We start from the raw sequence: 18,870 nt of genomic DNA on the forward strand, positions 1-18,870 counted from the left end.
GCTCCTTTACAACCTATGAAAAATTTTACAGATGTAAAGATTCTTTATGGTCCCATTTAATGAGACAGTAAGGACCTGTGTGTGAGTTCTTCGAGTGCCTTACTGGATGGTGAAACCACTGGGAAGTTAATGTCCTGTACATTTGATTATATTTATATTTACATTTGATTATATATTATATTGTCACATGCATTAAAAAAATAGTAATGAAACAAGACAGGTTTGGAAACATACAGATTTGAAGAATAATGTGCTGGTAAAACAACCTAATATTTTACATTTCTATAGAGATGGCTGGCTCTCACCTACCAGGTAATGGCTTTGAGATGTGTCAATCACTGATCACAAAGACAAGAAGTTTTATGAAAATGCCCAGTGGGGACTTATTTGAAGCCTCCACACAAATGCATAGAGCTTGTGCCTCTGTTCTTCCTGCAAAATGTATGACTTTGATAAAGAGGACTGGACAGACTAACAAAAAGAGGACAAAAGAGACTGAAAATTTTCCAGTTGTTGAACCACAGTTTTAAAATATCAATTGGAATTTTATTAATGTATAAATAGTTATTTATGTCTGTTCTGGGTACTGTTGTGTTTGAAAATCATAGGTGACTAATGTTAGTGCCTAATAAATCCCTTCTCACGTCAGGGGTTTTTTTAGGGTCACACCTGTTAGCATTATTAAATGATTTAAGAGACAACTATTTATAATTATATTTTTCAGGTAAGCAAAGGAGAGAAATAGCACCAGTTATAATTCCTGCGACCATAGAAAGCCTTTCTAGAGGGAATGTGTTCCTGGACCCATAGGTCATCAATGCAAGTAAATTAATTGGTGACACAAAGATTAGAAGCAGCCTGGGCTGCAGTTATCATATACTAATGGAATTCACAGTCCTGAGGAATATGAGTCAGTTGAAGAGCAAAGTCAGGACCCTGAACTTTAGGAAAGAAAACATCCAGCTCTTCAAGGGCTTAGTCAATAGCAATCCCTTGGGAAACTTATGTCAGGGACAAGGGTGAAAAACAGAGCTGGTAGACATTTAAGGATGCTTTCCATAGTGCACAAGATCTTTCTATGCCCAGGCGTAAATGATCAGGCAAGGATGACCAGGGACTGGAATGGCTAATCGGGGAACTGCTGGTAAAACTAAAGGGAAAGAAGCAAATACATATCAGAAGCAAGGACAGGTAACCTGAGAAGACAATAGGAACACAGTCCATTTGTAACGGGATGGAGTGAGGAAGGCCAAGGCGAAGCTATAAGTGGATCTCTGAATCCTTATGGACCTCCATGGGCTGCAAAGGCACAGCTACCTCCGCATCCTCTGCACCATGGGCTGCAGCAGAACCTCAACTCTGACACCTGGAGCACCTCCTCCCCTTTCTTCTGCACTGACCTTGGTATCTGCAGAGTTGTTCCTCTTGCATGTTCTTACCCCGCTCTTCTCTGGTTGCAACTACATCTGCATAATAACTTTTATTTCATTATTAAATATAACAGAAGCATTGCCACCAATTCTGACTGACCCAGCCTTGGCACTGGCTCTCTCAGACTTGGAGGAAGCTTCTAGGAGCTTCTGATAGAAGACACTCCTGTAGCACCCACACTACCAAAACCTGGCCATGCAAACCCAATACACTATGCTAAAGCACACAGAAGACTGGGAGGTGATTCAGGACAGCCAGCAGAACTTCACCAGGGAAATATTCTGCCTGCTCAGCCTAGTGGCCTTCTACAGTGGAATGATTCCAACAGAAGATAAGGAAAGAGTCATCTGTATGGATTTCTGTAAAGCCTTTGAAGGGTTCCCCATAACATACTTCTCGCTGAGATGGGGAGAGAAGGATTTGATTGCTGGAGTGGTCAGCAAATGAGGAACTGACTGGGTGTTGTCATCCCCAGTGTACTAGTCGATGTCTCAATATCTGGATGGAAGTTGATGAGAAGTGTGCCTCAGGGGTCTGTATTGGAACAGTGCTATTAAATTTCTTCATCAATGATATAAGCAGTGGGATCAAATAGACCCTCAACAAATTTGCAGATGACACCCAGCTGAGTGGTGCAGTTGACCTGTTTGAGTGATGTGATGATGTGATGTGATGTGATGTGATGATGTGATGTGATGTGATGTGATGTGATGTCACTCAGAGAGCTGCAATCTCATCCAGAGGAACCTGGACTAGCTTGGGAATCAGGGCCACATGAGCATAATGAGATTTAGTAAGATCAAGTACAAGGTGCTGCACCTGGCTTAGGACAACAGCACAAGCTGGGGATGAACAGATGGAGAGCAGCCCTGGGGAGAAGGACTTGGGGGTGTTGGTGGCTGAGAGGCTGGACATGACCCAGCCATGGGCACTCCCAGCCCAGAAAGCCAAACGTGTCCTGGGCTGCATCCAAAGCAGCGTGGGCAGCAGGGGAGGGAGGGGATTCTGCCCCTCTGCTCTGCTCTGCTGAGAGCCCACCTGGAACCCTGCACCCAGCTCTGGGGTCCCAGCACAGGGAGGACATGGAGCTGTTGGAGTGGGTCCAGAAAAAAACAAGAGAAATTATCAGAGTAATGAAAAACCTTCTCTGTGAAGACAAGCTGAGAGAGCTGGGGTTGTTTGACCTGGGAGACAGCAAATTTCAGAGGAGACCTCGCTGTGACCTTTCAGTTCTTGAAGTGGACTTCCAATGAAGACTGAGACAGTTTTTAGTAGGAACTGTTGTGATTGGAGAAGGAGTAATGTTTTTAAACTAAAAGACAATATAAGAAAGGTATTTTTAAAAACAAGGGTGGTGAAACACTGGTACAAGTTCCCCAGAGAAATGGTAAATATCTTATTCCTAGAAATATTCCAAGTCAGATTGGATGGGGCCTTGAGAAACATGTTCTAGTTGAAGATGTTCTTGCCCAGGGCAGGGAGGCTGCACTGGATGATGTTTATGGATCCTTTCCAATCCAAACTATTCTACAGTTCCATGATTTTGAAAGGTCTTCACGTCTGTGCTTGCTTATATTAGGACTTAGCTGAAACTGTGCATCAGATATACAAAACAAGATTTAATTTGATCTTTTGAAAACAGTGTGTTAAAGCAACCATGAAGCATAGTATTTTAATTTCTCTGAATTTCAAAGATCAGTATATACAGGATTGACATGAAAATGTAGGCATTCATGGATACACACTCTGCTTGACAAATTATTTATACCCTTTAACATTCTCTAATTCCTTCATTTTGCACTACCCAGATGATATAGAAAAAATTCTGATCACCTACTGAAACTCCTCAGATGTAGTACTGAACACTATTCAAGGCACAATGACTTTGAAAAAAAAACTTTATTATTAATTTTGTGTATCACGATATCTAGTGCAAGCATTTGTCTTGCTTCTGGTACTGTGGAATGACTTGCCTGTCCTGTGACTGACAGCATGTGCCGTACCAGATGGCACAGCTGGAGGAAATTAGAACTTCTTCATATTCCCTCTTTTCTCACTGAAGTTCCTTTGGGTCACATAGATACTGTTGGCTGCAGTAACATTATTGGCATAAAACAAAAGGAGTCCACAACAAAGCTGTCTCTTTGAAATATCAATATCATGAAACTCTAATTATGTGATTCAGTAAATAACTGCAAAAAGTAATACTTTCTAAAGAAAGCCTAGCTGAAAATAAGGTCAGAGCAGTTTTTCTATGAACTTTAATCAGTAAATATATTATTTATAATACAGGTTTTTTCCTGGAAGTAGAATTTTATTGCATAACCTCTATGATGATAATAGTTAGAGGAACACTATCTAACAGTTAAAATACAAATACCAGCATCATGCTAACTATTAAATTCACATGCAAAATAGACAAGAAATTTGGAAATAAGTCTGTCTATCTCCTTCTCTCTGTAATTACTAATATATAGTATCCAGTATAACAACACTGTGATGAGAGAGGGACTGGATAAAGGTACAGGGCATGCCTCTCCTGAGCATCTCATCTAGAAGAACACTCCTCTTCATCTAAGAATCTTGCAAGATATGTGTTGTGCCCTAAACCTCATAGAGTACTTTCCTCTGTTAAACTTGGCTACTGAGTTACAAGCTGACTACATAAACATTACGTCATGTAGGCTGACTTTTCTTATATACACTTTTATTTCAATTTATATTTTCACTATATCCAGAGGAAGACATTCATTTGCAAGTGCAGCTAATATAGATTTGAACTCCACAGCAGATCCATAAACTTTCTCTGCTAAGTTTTACTTTCAATTGATACTAATCAAAAACTGATTTTAACTAATATCTAAAATGTTAGACATACTATCTAAATATTTAATTAGATAATTTCTAATAAATATCTGAATCTAAAAATATTGCACATCCAAAAATAGAACAAATTTTTAAAAATTGAAAGCTAGACCTTGAAACAGATTACTCTTCCTTCGACATCGTATGGAATGGTATGAAGTCTTAATCCTTCAGAATGTAAAAGATGAGAGCACACATCCTCAATTTTTTTTCATGTAGCATCAGATTACCTCATTTTAAGGTTTAGTGAGATGACTTAGAGAGTGCTGAAAGTGGTCTTTGCAAACAAAGAAAGAGCTTTTTGCTATAAATGAACAGACAAGTGAGCAATGTACTTTCCTCCTGATGCTATGGCACAAGGCACATCCCTCAAGGAACCAAAGCATACCCAAATAGAAATAGTGAAAAAGCCTAGGCACTTGGACGTGCATGTTCCTGACAGGCTGATATAGCTACTCCCTGAGGTGCATTTGGGCTAGAATGATGCTATGGTTTAGAATGGGGTGTCTCTCTGGCCATTACTCAATGTGGAAAAAAAAAAAAAAAAAAAAAAAAAAAAAAAAACAAGAAAAAAACCAAGAAAAAATTAGACTTCAATAATTTCTACTGGGCTGCAGCTGGCCTTTTTAAGTTTTACACTGAAGAATACTGATGCCATTCTTGCACATTCCTTTAATCTTCCCAGAAGGAACTTTTAAGGACTTGAAAGTCAAATAAAAATTTAATTTCCTAAGAGAGGATAAACAGAAAACAGTTTTATTAACATTCTATGTTATTTTTTCTATTGGTTGCCAAGTTTTCTCTTTCTTCCTAATGTTGTAAAAAGAAGCCATTCTCCTGACAAAACAGAACTTGCACATATTTGCTTTGTTATAATCTCCAATTCCCAGTACTGACTCCACGTGAGAGACACTGCTAACCCTTATAAGTAGCATTTCACTGGATTAATGGATGTTAGCAACAATTCTATTGGACAATAAATGATACCATCTAACTTGTGGTCATTAATACTTGTATTGCTTGCCCGTGGCAACACACTGGCAGTGGCGTTCAGGGGAAGACGCTCTGCAGAAAGACACCAGAGGCTGCCCCAAATGGATACCAACAATTCCAGATGGCTCTAATGGACCAAGCACAGGACACAGCAAAGCACTCAGCAAAGTGTGTATGGTGCCACTCTAAAACCTGATTTAACAAAGAGGAAAAAAATCCACCAGAGAAAGAGGGAACATAAAAAGAGCGAGAAGGAATACAGGAAATATCAAATCAAAGCAGGAGGAAGTGGAGGTCCTGCATGGTGTAGTAGATCTCCACACTACAGCTCATGGAAGACTCATGCTGCTGCAGATGGATATTCCCGGAAAAAGCTCAGCCCATGGGGACCCCACATGAAGGGAGATCAAAAGGAGTGAGGATGAAGGAGAAGCAGCTATAGACTACTGTGTACTGGCTGTAACTTCCCTTGCCACCCTGCACTAATCAGAGATGGAAGAGGAATCTGAAATGAAGTTGACCTTGGAAGAGAGGGGAAGATTTTGTTTTATTGTCTTTATTTCTTACTACTGAAATATATCTTGACAAATATTAATCTTTCCAAAGTACAGTCTGTTTTGGCTACAAAAGTAAATGAGAAACAGTCTCCCTGTCTTTTATCTTGATCCATGTGATTTCTCAAAATATTTCCTCCCAGTGTCATGCTGAAGAGGGGGATGAAGTGATCAAACAGGTAGGCATTTGGCTACTCAAAGCTGGCCCAGGACTATTTTTCTATTTTCCCTTTTTTAGACTATTTAGACTAATTCAATATTTTAATTCATTAACCTGTTACCTGCTAATAACTATAACTATTTATCTTAGAGTCAACATTAGTCACCTATTATGTTAGCAAGGATTCTGATGCATTTGTTCTGAATAACACAAGCCAGACAGTATGCTAAAGGCCAAACACTTAGCAGTATTTCACATCATTCAAAAAAAGTGTTCCTTTAATTGTATGTTCAGCTTCCAAAGCTGACCTTGAAATGTTGATTCTGAGAAACTGAGTTTATAATCTAAATCAGAAGAGCTTGTGTAGCCTCCCTCCCAGATCACTACAAGTATGAATTGAGTTTCAGCCTCCAGAGAAACACAATAGATAATGTCAATATTTTTCTTCTTGACCTTTTGTACCACACTAACATGATGTTGCTTGCAGTTTTTACCATTGTATAAAGTTATTTGCACAACTCCATTTTTTTTTCTGTAAGTTTTAAGTGAACCATTAGGCCATAACCTACACTCAGTTTTGTGGCTTTCAATTTCATTGAACAGGAGATTTCAGGAAAGAAACTACATTTTAGACCTCTCCAAAAGAAACATTGGTCTCTCAGGCTCAGCTCTGAAAAGACTTACATGCACAGGTAGGATTCCATGCAAAGGCTACCCATAATGCATAAACATGGGTAAATCCTTGCACTACAAGACTGATAATTTTGTTTAATTCATTTGCCTATTCAGGACATATGATTTCCTGATTCCATTATGATTCCTTTTTACTAGTTAAATTCTATCTGTTTCATTCCCTGGTTTTGCTATGCAAAGGAGAAGAGGCAGGAGAATGGAGACCTGCACTGCTTATTCTGTTGCTAGCATTTCTTTTTCATGTCCATGAACTTTCCAGTGGGAAAGTTCACTCTTTGTTTCTGTTTTGTTAACTCAATTTTTTTAGCAATTCTTTTTAGATAAACTTCTTTACTATGAAAAGTCAGTGGAGAAAATTAATTACTATTACTTTCCTCAGAAGGGAACATAAGCAGGGCTAAATCAGACCTCACATAAGTTTAATCCACTCCAACATTCCAATTGCCTGTGAATCACCAGTTACAGATGCTTAGAGAAAAAGTAGGAATCAGTAAAGAAGAGCCTGACACTTTTCCCTAAAGATCCCTCTACTCACCCCCCAGAAATCAGGATATTAAGAACTTGAAAAATACAGATGACAGCAAAAATTGTGGTTAGGTACCAACCAATTATTTTATTTCCCCCTGACAATAAGTCTCAGAGCAGCTGTGGCAGAAAGCAGTTATGCAGCCAACAGAAAAAAAAAATGTTGGTGGATGCCTGGGAGTTCTTTTCTCAGTCTATTATACATTCATGCCATTCCTCACATGTAATATCCTTCTCAGAGAAATATTTGTGCTCGTAGCAAAAGACAGTGCTGTTTATAGAACTTTCTATACAGTTTTTAAATGAAAACAGACACAGGGAACAAAGTGTGTATGTGAATTTGACTACAAAGATGTACTTCATTTTTACAGAAAACAGCTATTTGCAGCCTGCTGCTTATTACCACAGTCAAATCCCCTTTAGGATCCTGTCCTCCTTCATTTATCAGAATATATACAAGTAAAATTTAGTCACTGGAAAAGCAAAACAAGGTACCTTGGCCCTATTTAAGTACTTCTAAGGCATTTTCAATGATATTACTAGCAAAACATTATTGTTAAAAACTTCATGGTATATGATTTAATCTGTTAAGAAAATATTTGAACATGAAACAAACATAGATTTTTGTCTTACTTCAAATGGGAGCTCTGTTATTTCCATATTTCCAGACAAATCCAGTTTTTCTAGATTCTCACAATCACCCAGTTCTGGAGGAACTGACTTCAAATTATTGAAACTCACATTGAGCACTTTGAGGTTTTTTAAGCAGCCTGTGAGGGTAAGATAATTCAAATCAGTGTACTTAAATTAAAAAAAAAAAAAAAAAGAGAGAGAGAGAGAGAGAAAGCAAAAAATAAAAGGTATACTCAGTTAAGCAAAAAAAAAAAAGCTCCTTATTGTGATGATGGGTGAGATTAATAAATATTTTCTGCAATAACATTTTGAGGGGCAATAGTGCCCTTATTTAGCAGTGTTTTTGGAGAGTGTTTGAAAGAACACAGCAAAGACTTTCAAAGGTCTTGTTTCTTCTAACAGTGAGATACCTCTTAACCTCAGCTGAAACTAGAGAAGTTGGCTTTTGGCTTGCCCACTGTAGAAAATTTGCCTGCCAACTGAAACACCTCTTAGCAACTTCTATACAAACTCCTTGTTGAGAACAATCACTCCTACTAAACTTACAGAATTCTATCTTTAGCATCCTGCATTGCACACTTTTGATTATATAATGTATGTGTGCATGTGTTTAATTATTTTCTTTATTGTGATTTATCGTATCTTTAAAGGCTATGATAATATTCTATGCTACATTTAATAACAAATTCTTTTGTTTCTTCAAATTTTAAACATTACATAACTGTCAGCAAAAGGAGGGTTAGAAACATAATTAAAATGCAATATCATGAAAAAAGTAAGTAATTCTGTGATATAACCAAACTGGAAGACATTTGAATGCATAAAGCAGCTAATGTGTTAGTAAAGGCATCATTAAATACATAACAAATTGAGAACTTTTTATGGAAGGCCTGGTTGTTGTATTACATGAATGATCACAGAATTGCAGAATCACAAATGGTTTCATTTGGAAGGAACCTTCAAAAATCATCTAGTACAAAATACGAAGTCCTGTCTAACTTGACTGAATACTTCCCATGGTGAGTCATGTGCAATTTCTCCAGGCATACTGTTCCAATGTCACATCACCTTCATCATAAAAAATTTCTTAGGTTCAAGCTACACCTACTCTCTTTCCATTTAAAGCCATTGTCCTTTGTGCTGTCAGTACAGACACTGGTAAAAAGTCCCCCCCACCTTTCTCATAAGTGCAGTTTAAACGTTGAAAGGCGGCAATAAGATGACAACAGAACCTTCTCTCTTTCAGTCTAAATACTTCCAGCTGTCTCAGCTTTCCTTCACAGAACTGTTCCGGACCTCTGGCAATCTTCACAGCCCTTCACTGAAGCCATTCCAGCAGGGTCATGTCTTTCTTGTACTGAAAGCTCCAGGACTGGATTAAGTATTCCAGGAGGAGTCTCACAGTGACACCCTCCCTTCAACATACTGGTCACCCTTTTTTTTCTCAAGATACTGTTGCCTTTCTGGGCTGCAAATGCATATTGCCAGCTCGTACCCAATTCTCATTCACCAGTATTCTCAAGTCCTTCTCTGTGAAGCTGTTCTCAATCCATTCACACGCAGACTGCACTGATATTAGAAATTATCCCAGCACATGTGCAGGATCTTGTACTTTCCCTTGTGGACTTCCATGAAGTTCACATGAACCCACCTCTCAAGTTTGTCAAGGTGGTCCTGGACCGCATCCCTTCCTGTAAGGATATCAACTTATATACTCAGCTTGTTATCATCTACCATATTTCCCTCTACTAACTTATTTTCCTGCAGTATTCCCTTCTACCCAGTGACAGAATACAGCATTTAGAAGGAAATGGAGAAGTAAGAAACACAAATGCAATTCAGTAATTGGAAACTGGGAGAGAACAGTATCATTGTCAGCAGGTTCTCAAAGTAGACTAGCTATTTCTAAAGCAAGACAAGACACACATCAACCAAAAACTTACATTAATCAGAGTCCCAGGTCTGGCCAGGACAGGACTAATTTTTCCAGTAGCTGATAAATGGCATGGCCACGACCCAAAAGTTATTCTATACTACCTCACATCATTGTCAGGAGTGGAAGAGACTTTCTTCCAGCAAGAAGGGGTTCTGGTTTGGCAAAGTAACCCTGACGGAGGGAGCCATCTGATTTATTAATTTTTTATTGTCAGGGTTGTTTTCTGTGTGAATCATGTCTTTTGTTGTAACTTCTGTCATTAGTATTCTGGTTGTTACTGTACATTTTATTAACTTATTGCTGTTTCTGGAAAATTTTTCTTTTCTCAGTGTATAATCTTTGCTTTTTGTTCCTCTCACTCTCCTCTCCAGAGTGCTACAGGGACAGGAGAAGGGAAAAGCCTGGGAGCAAGATGGAGCAGTGCATGGTTTGAAGAGTCTTGGAGGGCCACTGAATTCGGGGCATACCATTCCTAAGTCATATCAGTCTTCTATTTATAACAAATTTTTTTAAAGAATCTGGTGTTTCATTAGATTTGGTTGACACTGCCGAGTACAAAGTGTCCTCAAGTCAGTGTCATAGTAGTGCTCTTATCCTTAAGATATTAACATTAATTAAACTTCTTCCAAAGCAACTGTTGGCTTAGAGTTGCTCACCTTTTGCAATCTGTGGAAATCCTCACCAAGGGCTATTTAGTGCTTCTACAGAAAAAGACAGAGAAGAGGCATAGGGAGTAGAAAGTCCTACTTTTTTTCCTGAGAAATTGCTGTGGCCAAAGCCAGACACATGCAGTTTGCTGGCCAACACTAGCAGTCACCAGATCACACAGCATTTTACATAAACCCCATTGTTTCCCTTAGACACAACATTGTTTTTAAATGATGAATGGACCACCCAAGTCATCTCACATATGGCAGACAAGGCATATGTTGTGATAACTCTGTTACATTAATCTCTACAGATTACAACAAAGAAAAACAAAGTCTTCCACCCAGCTTCCTTCCAGTTCTAGCTCTGCCAGAAACTAAGGTGTATTTCAAAATTCAGCTTTCCTTTTAGCATGGTGACCTTGTTTTCCTTTGCTGTAAGCTACTGGTTTAGCTAAAATAGAAGAAAATATTTTTGTAAGACTACAACAGGCATTGTTTTGCCAGTACACTACTATCTGACAAGGGCCGTTTAGGTAATAAAACAATTTAATTGTGTCAACATGTGAGCTACATTTTAAGCACCTAAAAATAATAGCAGTTTAGTCTACTGATAAGGAAACCTCACCACATTTACTATCATAATGTACATGAAGATATTATATCACATGCTAAGTGTCATGACCATGAATTTACCACTTCATGCAACAAAATAATGATTAAAACAGAAATGCCTTAAAACTAGAGAATCAGAAAGTCATAATTCACTTCCTCAACCAGCTAATCCCGTGTTAAAGGAGAGCAAATCCCATTGGAATGAAAGAAGAACCACATATTCAATAGCCCTGGAATGTTTTGCCTGTTCTTTCACCACTGGAATATTGTACTGGTTCTGTCTGGAATGGAGTTAGTCCTTCTCATAGCAACTCATATGGTGTTATGTTTTGGATTTATGACCAAACAATGTTAATAACTGAACAGTGCTAACTCAGCAAAAAATTTTTTTTCTCACTCTGGTGCCCCAGTGAGTCAACTACGAGTGGGCAAGTGGCTGAGAGGTGACAGGGCTGACATATTGCATCCAAACAGACAAAAGGAATATGCTATAGCATATAATGTCACGTTCAGCAGTAAAAGCTGGAGACAGGGGTTGAATGGCAGTGAGTTTTAAGGTCTCTAGTGCTTAGAGACTGAATGTGGATCAATTTGTGGTGAGCGAGTGCTTTTGCATCACTGGTTTGTTTACTTCTTCTTTTTAAACTGTGTTTATCCTGATGCATGAGTTTTCTCACTTCTGCCTTTCCCTTTCTCTTCCCATCCTGCTGTGGGAGACTTGACTGCGGGGGACTGAGCAACCTGTATGAGGCTTAGCTGCCTCCAAGTGTTAAACCACAACAGATGTTGGTAATTTTTCAGTCACTGAAATTTCTACCTCTCAGTTCCATTAGTAATTTAAGAACTAACCCCTAATGGACTACTAGGCAAGGCACCTGGTGTTACCAACTTGCTAGTCACTGTCTCATCTAACTTTGTTCAGGTGGTCATCTCATGCATTGGAGACATGGAGCAGAATCACTTATGAAAAAGAAATCACAAAAATATAGCAGCCTTTCTGGGTAGTGTGATGGATTCAAGCACATCATTCTCTGCCTGTCTTTCACAGCACCTAACATGTATGTCAATGTTCCCAGTATGGTTTGCAGGTATGAAAAAAAAGATACGTAAAAAATGCATCACATTTTTTCTTACCGTATATAGTCTCTCTCTAACATGACAGAAGGGCACTACAGATTCTACAGTCAATTTACAGTAATTGCTGTGACTATGATTATGAAAATTACTGGGAAAAGGCAGGAGTCATGCAATTGAATTTTATTTTCATAACAAATGCAGGACAACATAGATTAATCGGATGAAGCTTGCCAAGATCTGCCTGCAGGGAGCAATCTTGGAATTCTATAGGGGCTATTTTTCACCTCTGGGCTCTTCAGTGAATTAAGTTATGCCACCTGACAAGTGAGCAGTAGTCAAGCAATAACACGCCCTCTAGGGCGATAAGACATATATATAAGACTAACCAGGACCTACTGGATAAAATCCTTTCATGAGCACTTCACATAATCACATTTCTTTCATTTCTCAATTTCATTTGAAAAGTAGCTTATTTTTTGCATCTGCTGCTGTTATGGCATTATAAGAAGTTACTGAGTTTCTTAATTTTCTTTATTTAGAATAATCTTCAGATTGCTAACCTCAGTTTATTTGTAGAAGTTTCCTAAACATTATTTTGTGTAGTTCATCTTTAAATAGGATTTTTTCCTTCACTGGTGTTAACTTCTGATATTTTCATAGGTAACAGACTTCTCAGAATTCATTTTACTAGCCTGAATAAGCCATTTTTTCTAGTCTCTGCTGACAAAATAAAAATTCCCCTCCTTAAATGGTCCTAATAGACATATTTTGCATCTGTTCTCATCTAAAATTACAGGATAGTCCTCCTGTGACTGCTAGATTTGGAGTTTCATTTATTTCATTTTTTTTCATTTAATGATCTCTGACATGATGCACAAAAAATGAATACATGATCTTGAGCTCAGCAACTGTGAATTTAACCTCTGTATTTTTTAGAAGCCTATCTGCTCATCAGTCTTACCATATTTCCACGTATTTTGCAGAGACAACACACAGACAAACTGTGTCAGAAAATTTCAGCAACCCTGTTCCTGAAAATTGCTAAGTGATAAAGTCAAGACTGATCCTTGAGAAAATCCACAAATTACCATCTTCATGACCAACACCTTCTCTTTCTAAATAAACACATTTTTTTGCCTCTAGTTTAACAAGTCTTTTGCATATTTTAAAATTGTGGCATCAAAGTCCATTCTGTTAGAATCAAACATCATTTTCCAAACCTGTCGCGGAATACCAGGTAGACAAGATTGAAGCTCAGTCATATTTTCCAAAGATAGAAACCGAATTAGTTGGGAACAACTTGCTTTTCCTTTATAAATTTTTTATTTCAACCTGGTTTCCATTCAGCACCACATCTCTAATGACTCCTTCCCCTAAATAACTGTTTAAAATTTTTGTAACAGTAGATAAAGATATAGTTAGGCTGTATGAGCTCTCAGAATGGTAACCCAGATTACAGAGTGAAACCTGCTAGGCAAACTTTATCAGAGAGAGAGCACAAATTTGTGACTATAAAAAACATCCATGAAAATGAAAGATTCTCAAATCCTGTGGCTTGACCAAAGGAGCACAAAAGTTTGGAGGGATGAATTCCAAAACAGTCTTCAAATACCATATACATTGTCATTTGGAGGAGGGGAAATAAGGGTGGTAAAGCAGTATGGACTCTTACAATCCTGAGGCCTGCATCTAGGGGCTTATTAAGGTCATCTTAGTCAGACGTTCTCCACAGTCTTTGGTAGGGTGCCCAGTAAAATCAAGCTTAATGAGCACGTAATACAGCCATTGAGGCGCTTTAGGAGGGGAGGGAGGAGGTGGCATCCCTTCCATGACTGCACAAATGCAAAGGAGGATTTGGCTCCCATAAATGTTACATATACATTCATATAATATTCAAGCACAACTTCTGAATTAAAAGTAGTAATAAAGTAATAAAGTAAAATCATTGTTGTACAATAGTCTTTTTAACTATGCTTAATGTTGCTGAATTTTCATTCTATAAAATATGCAAATTCTAGAATTAAACAGCTAACACCTCTGTGTTTTCCATGGAGAGGCAGTAAAAGCCAAAATTAAATCCATGGTCTCCCTGAAAATTTCCAAATTAAGATTATTTTTTAGATGGGAGATCCAGTGTCATAGTTGTTGCCTTTATTTACAGTCTAAATTTTTAATTCATTTTTAAAAACTTGAATTCATAATTAAATTCTGTAATTTCTTATGAGCAATGCAGCATTCTAATAATGCTAGTACAAATCCACCTTTTACACAAGCCTACATTAGTGGTTCTAACAAGATGTCAGAGACAAAATATAGATGAGGTTACAGAATGCTTTTATTATCTAAGGATCCTATTCAATGCAAATGTAGATCCACTTGTAAAACGCTAGACAACTTTTTACATTATCTGCAAGCATAGAGTCATTGAATTATAGAATGGCTTGAGTTGGAAGGGACCTTATAGATCATCTAATTCCAGCCCTTCTGCCATGGACAAGGCTACCTTTCACTAGACCAGGGTTCTCAAAGCCCCATCCAGTCTGGTCTTGAACACTTCCAAGGATAGGTCATCCAGAACTTATCTGGGCAACCTGTTTAATTGCCTGGTCACCCTCAGAGGAAAGAATATCTAATATCTAAACTAAACGTACCCGCTTTAAGTATATGGCCGTTACCCTTTGTCCTGTTAATACATGTCCTTGTAAGCAGCCATCCAGTTATTTTTATAGGCCTCCTTCAGGTTCTGAAAAGCCACAGTAAGGTCACCCCAGAGCCTTCTTTCCTACAGGGTGAACAAGCTCATTTCTCTCAGTCTGTCATCATAGGAGAGGCCCTCCATCCCTCTAATCACCCTTGTGTCTCTCCTCTGGACCCACTCCCACAGTTCCATGTCCTCCCTGTGCTGGGACCCCAGAGCTGGGTGCAGGGTTCCAGGTGGGCTCTCAGCAGAGCAGAGCAGAGGGGCAGAATCCCCTCCCTCCCCTGCTGCCCACGCTGCTTTGGATGCAGCCCAGGACACGTTTGGCTTTCTGGGCTGGGAGTGCCCATGGCTGGGTCATGTCCAGCCTCTCAGCCAACACGCCTTTCTCCTCAGGGCTGCTCTCCATCTGTTCATCCCGCAGCGTCTGCTGATACCAGAGTGCGCCTCAACCCAAGCACAGTACCTGGTACTTGGTGTTGTTAAACCTCATGAGATTCACATGATCCCTTCCAGCCTGTCTACTTTCTTCTAAAATGGGCACAACATTTCCCATCTTTCAGTCACCTGGGACTTTACCTGACTGACCTAACTCCCCCAGTCCCTGCCCTCAGTGCCATCCACTCAGGAAGTGTGAGAATAGAGGCTGCCATTGAAAACTAAGTCCAGAATGTCCTCATAAAAACAGTCAACTTGCAACACCAGTGTTTAATACTTCCTCTCCAAAGGGAGGATATAATCAAAATTTTCCTGTGTTTCATACAAGACTGAGCTGCTGGAAAAATAACACTGAATACTGAGTAAATTACAAAGGTAATTGATGAATTTGCAGTTCCTCAGAATAGGCATTTAAGATGAGAATATGTATTTTCTTCTCGGAAACTCAAAACACATTGGCAATCTCATTAATAGAAAAAGCTATTTTAGGTATCAAGAAGTAATTTTAAATTCTATTAATAATAGTTTTCCCTTCTGAGTTATAGAAAATTGGATTAATGATATGAACAGAGGAAATTTTATACTGTGCAGTGGAAAAGAGACAAAAATTCACTGTGATTTCTTAATAAAGTACGCACCAAAAGCAATTATTTTTAATCCTCAATATCTGGAAAATCAGAAATGGGAGAGGACACAGTACAAGTATTTTGTTAACAGCTCTTTGAGAAGTATAACTTGTGGAACAAAAAAATCCTAGTATAACCTTACAGTTCCATGCCAGCACAAAGGCCTTGGAAACAGATGAAACTTCAGTCCACTACTTCCTATGTGAGTATGAGAATATAATGTTGGATAGTTTCATTTATAGCAATTACTAATGTACTAGCACTGCTTTACATATAGCAATTGCACTGCAGCCATAGAGTCAAAGCCAAACCTGTAATCTCACTCAGAAGACAAAGAAAATCCCCTGGCTACATGCCATTCATTATTTTTTCGCTGTTATTCCTAGGCAAAACATTTTAAGACAAACAACTCCATTCTGCAGTTTTCTTTCCTTTTATTTTCTTTTTTTTACAATTCTGATTAAAATATTTATTCTTACACAAAAACTATCAAATCAAAAATAATCTCATCTGTCTTCTATTACAAATATGTTCTTGTTCGTGTATATATCTGACTATGAAAATGCGATATGAAATATCTGATAATGGATTCAACTCTTTCTTCTCTCTGATTCAGGGTGGTGTATTATCTTCTAAATCTAGTAAAACAGGAATATGAAAGTCAATGTTCCAGAAGTCCAGAAACTTCTACTGCAGCAATAATTCTTTTCATTGAAAATATTCTTATCATCTGATGTTCTCTCATACATTTACCTCTTGTGAGAATCAAAAGTTGTCATAATATGCCTCACCAGGTTATCCTCTGCTGGATGATTTGTTGATCTAAAGTTGACTTCAATTCTGTCTGAAGATTAAAGACTCAACAAGATGTATGTCACTGCCAACATCAACTATCTGTCATTGCTCTCAAGTACATTTGAGCTGTGATATTTACCTAGTTATTGCTGTTTTGTAAGCAGAAGACAAAATGATGTATACCTTAGCACTTAGCCTTTCCAGACACCTTACCCTCTGATTTAACACTAAGTCCTCACTCTTTGCTTAGAGCTCCCAAATCAAACCCACATCAATAATTTTCCTTGTGAAAATTTAGTAGCTAAATAGACTTATATACAAGTATACTTGAAATATCAAATATTTCATTTAGAAGCAGTATTCAAAAACGCCAAAATATCCAAGACCTTCCATAATATTGTCTTATGAAAATAATTAACATTTCCGATACACATTAATATTCGTCTCTGTATGTATATATAGTACATTAAATAAAAGAACAGCTATTTGAAGTTTGCAAGCTTATCTCTTTACACAAACAAAGAGAGCATTACAAAAATTAACACAAAGTTCCTCTGTAATTTGTGCCATAACAAAAAGAGCAGTTTCAGTGCCGTACTAACAGGTGAGCTATCAACACACAACATTCAATAATACTTAAAAACATCAGGAAGATTTGACAAAAAAGTGCTGAACAGTTCAGGTACAGAGTCTTGGAGTGGATTTTTGTATTATTTCTTCTTAGACGACATGAGTGATTATGCATTATTTTCTGGATAGGCTAGAATTACTACCATGATATAGAATTATATAAGTTACATACACACACATATATATATAATATATATGTATGTATAAGTATCTATAGCTTAGCAAACTCTATGTTTCGTGATATAGAATTATATAAGTTACATACATATATATATATATATAAAATATATATGTATGTATAAGTATCTATAGCTTAGCAAACTCTATGTTTCCACTGAGGAGTTATTAGGTTTAATGAATCTTGAAAAACAATATTTCTGAACAAAAGTTCCCAGGTAAGAGGAGGATGGTGAGTGCTTTAACACCATGTTTGAGGGAAGTCCTACAACAAAGCGTTTTCTAACATTCTCCGGCCCTTCCAGGCAAACATTTGCATAAAAAAAAGCAACAAAAGTATTGAAATAAATAAATCATGGGTGTAAGCTAGTGAGATAAACATATTGGAGGAAAAGTGAATAAGTGGGAATTACATAAAAGCTATTGATGAGCAGAAATCCCATCATGTTAATGCAATTGAAAGAACAGTGATTGCTGCTAGAAACAATGAGACCTTTTTCCTTGTTTCCCAAAAAGGGTCTGATAAAGGCTCTACATTACCTTCTACTAGAACAATCTACTTGTCCCCTGAACATCAGTGGTGTTCCCCAGGGCTCAGTGTTGGAGCCAGCCTTCTTTAGAGTCTTTATTACAGAATCACAGAATCACTGGGTTGGAAGAGACCTTCAAGATCATTAAGTCCAACCCAGGTCATCAAGTCCAACCCAAAGACCACTGAGTACAACCCAAAGTCACTATTGTTGATCTGGATGTGGAGATAAAGTACGTCCTAAGTCATGTTCCAAACAAAATTTGGGTGGGAAGATTGATCTACTAGAGGGAAGGAAAGATATTCAGAGTCACCTGAACCAGGTGGACAGTGGACCAAGGACAATTGTATGAGCCAGGTCCTGTCCTTGGTTCACAACAGCCCCAGACAGCTCTAGAGGCTTGGGGAAAAGTAGCAGGAAAGCAGCTTGGCAAAAAAGCACCTGGTTGAAAGCCAGTCAAACATGGTCCAGCAGTGTGCCCAGGTGGACAAGAAGGCCAAAGACACCCTGGCTGTATCAAAAATAGTGTGGCCAGCAGGACCAAGGAAGTTTTTGTCCTATTGTACTCAACACTGGTGAGACAACACCTCAAATCCTGTTTTCAGTTCTGGGCTCCTGTCCTGGTTTTGACCAGGACAGGGTTAAATTTTGTAGCAGACAGGAGGGGACATTCCTAACACCCAGAGGTTATTCTATACCACCTCACAGTTTTTCAGGGGTAGGAGAAGGCTCCCTGCTGGTCAAGTAAGTGCAATTGGGTGTCACTGCTTTGCTCTGTAACTGACGTTCTAGCTGTTTCTAGTAAATTGTTCTTATCACAACCCATTGTCTTTACATTTTGTACCTC

At 38.2% G+C, this 18,870-nt stretch overlaps 1 protein-coding gene across 1 annotated transcript in view; it reads right to left on the reverse strand.

Moving 5' to 3' along the window:
• LRRC2 (leucine rich repeat containing 2) overlaps positions 1-18,870 on the reverse strand; it is a 94,037-nt gene that overhangs the window by 37,328 nt on the left and 37,839 nt on the right. The window contains exon 5 of the mRNA XM_039729748.1: positions 7,855-7,991. Within this exon, the coding sequence (XP_039585682.1) occupies positions 7,855-7,991 (137 nt within the window). The remainder of the gene's footprint in view (positions 1-7,854; positions 7,992-18,870) is intronic.

Source organism: Passer montanus, unplaced genomic scaffold, assembly GCF_014805655.1.
Source record: "Passer montanus isolate IOZ18808 unplaced genomic scaffold, ASM1480565v1 scaffold7, whole genome shotgun sequence".
In the NCBI taxonomy this organism is placed as follows: Eukaryota; Metazoa; Chordata; class Aves; order Passeriformes; family Passeridae; genus Passer; species Passer montanus.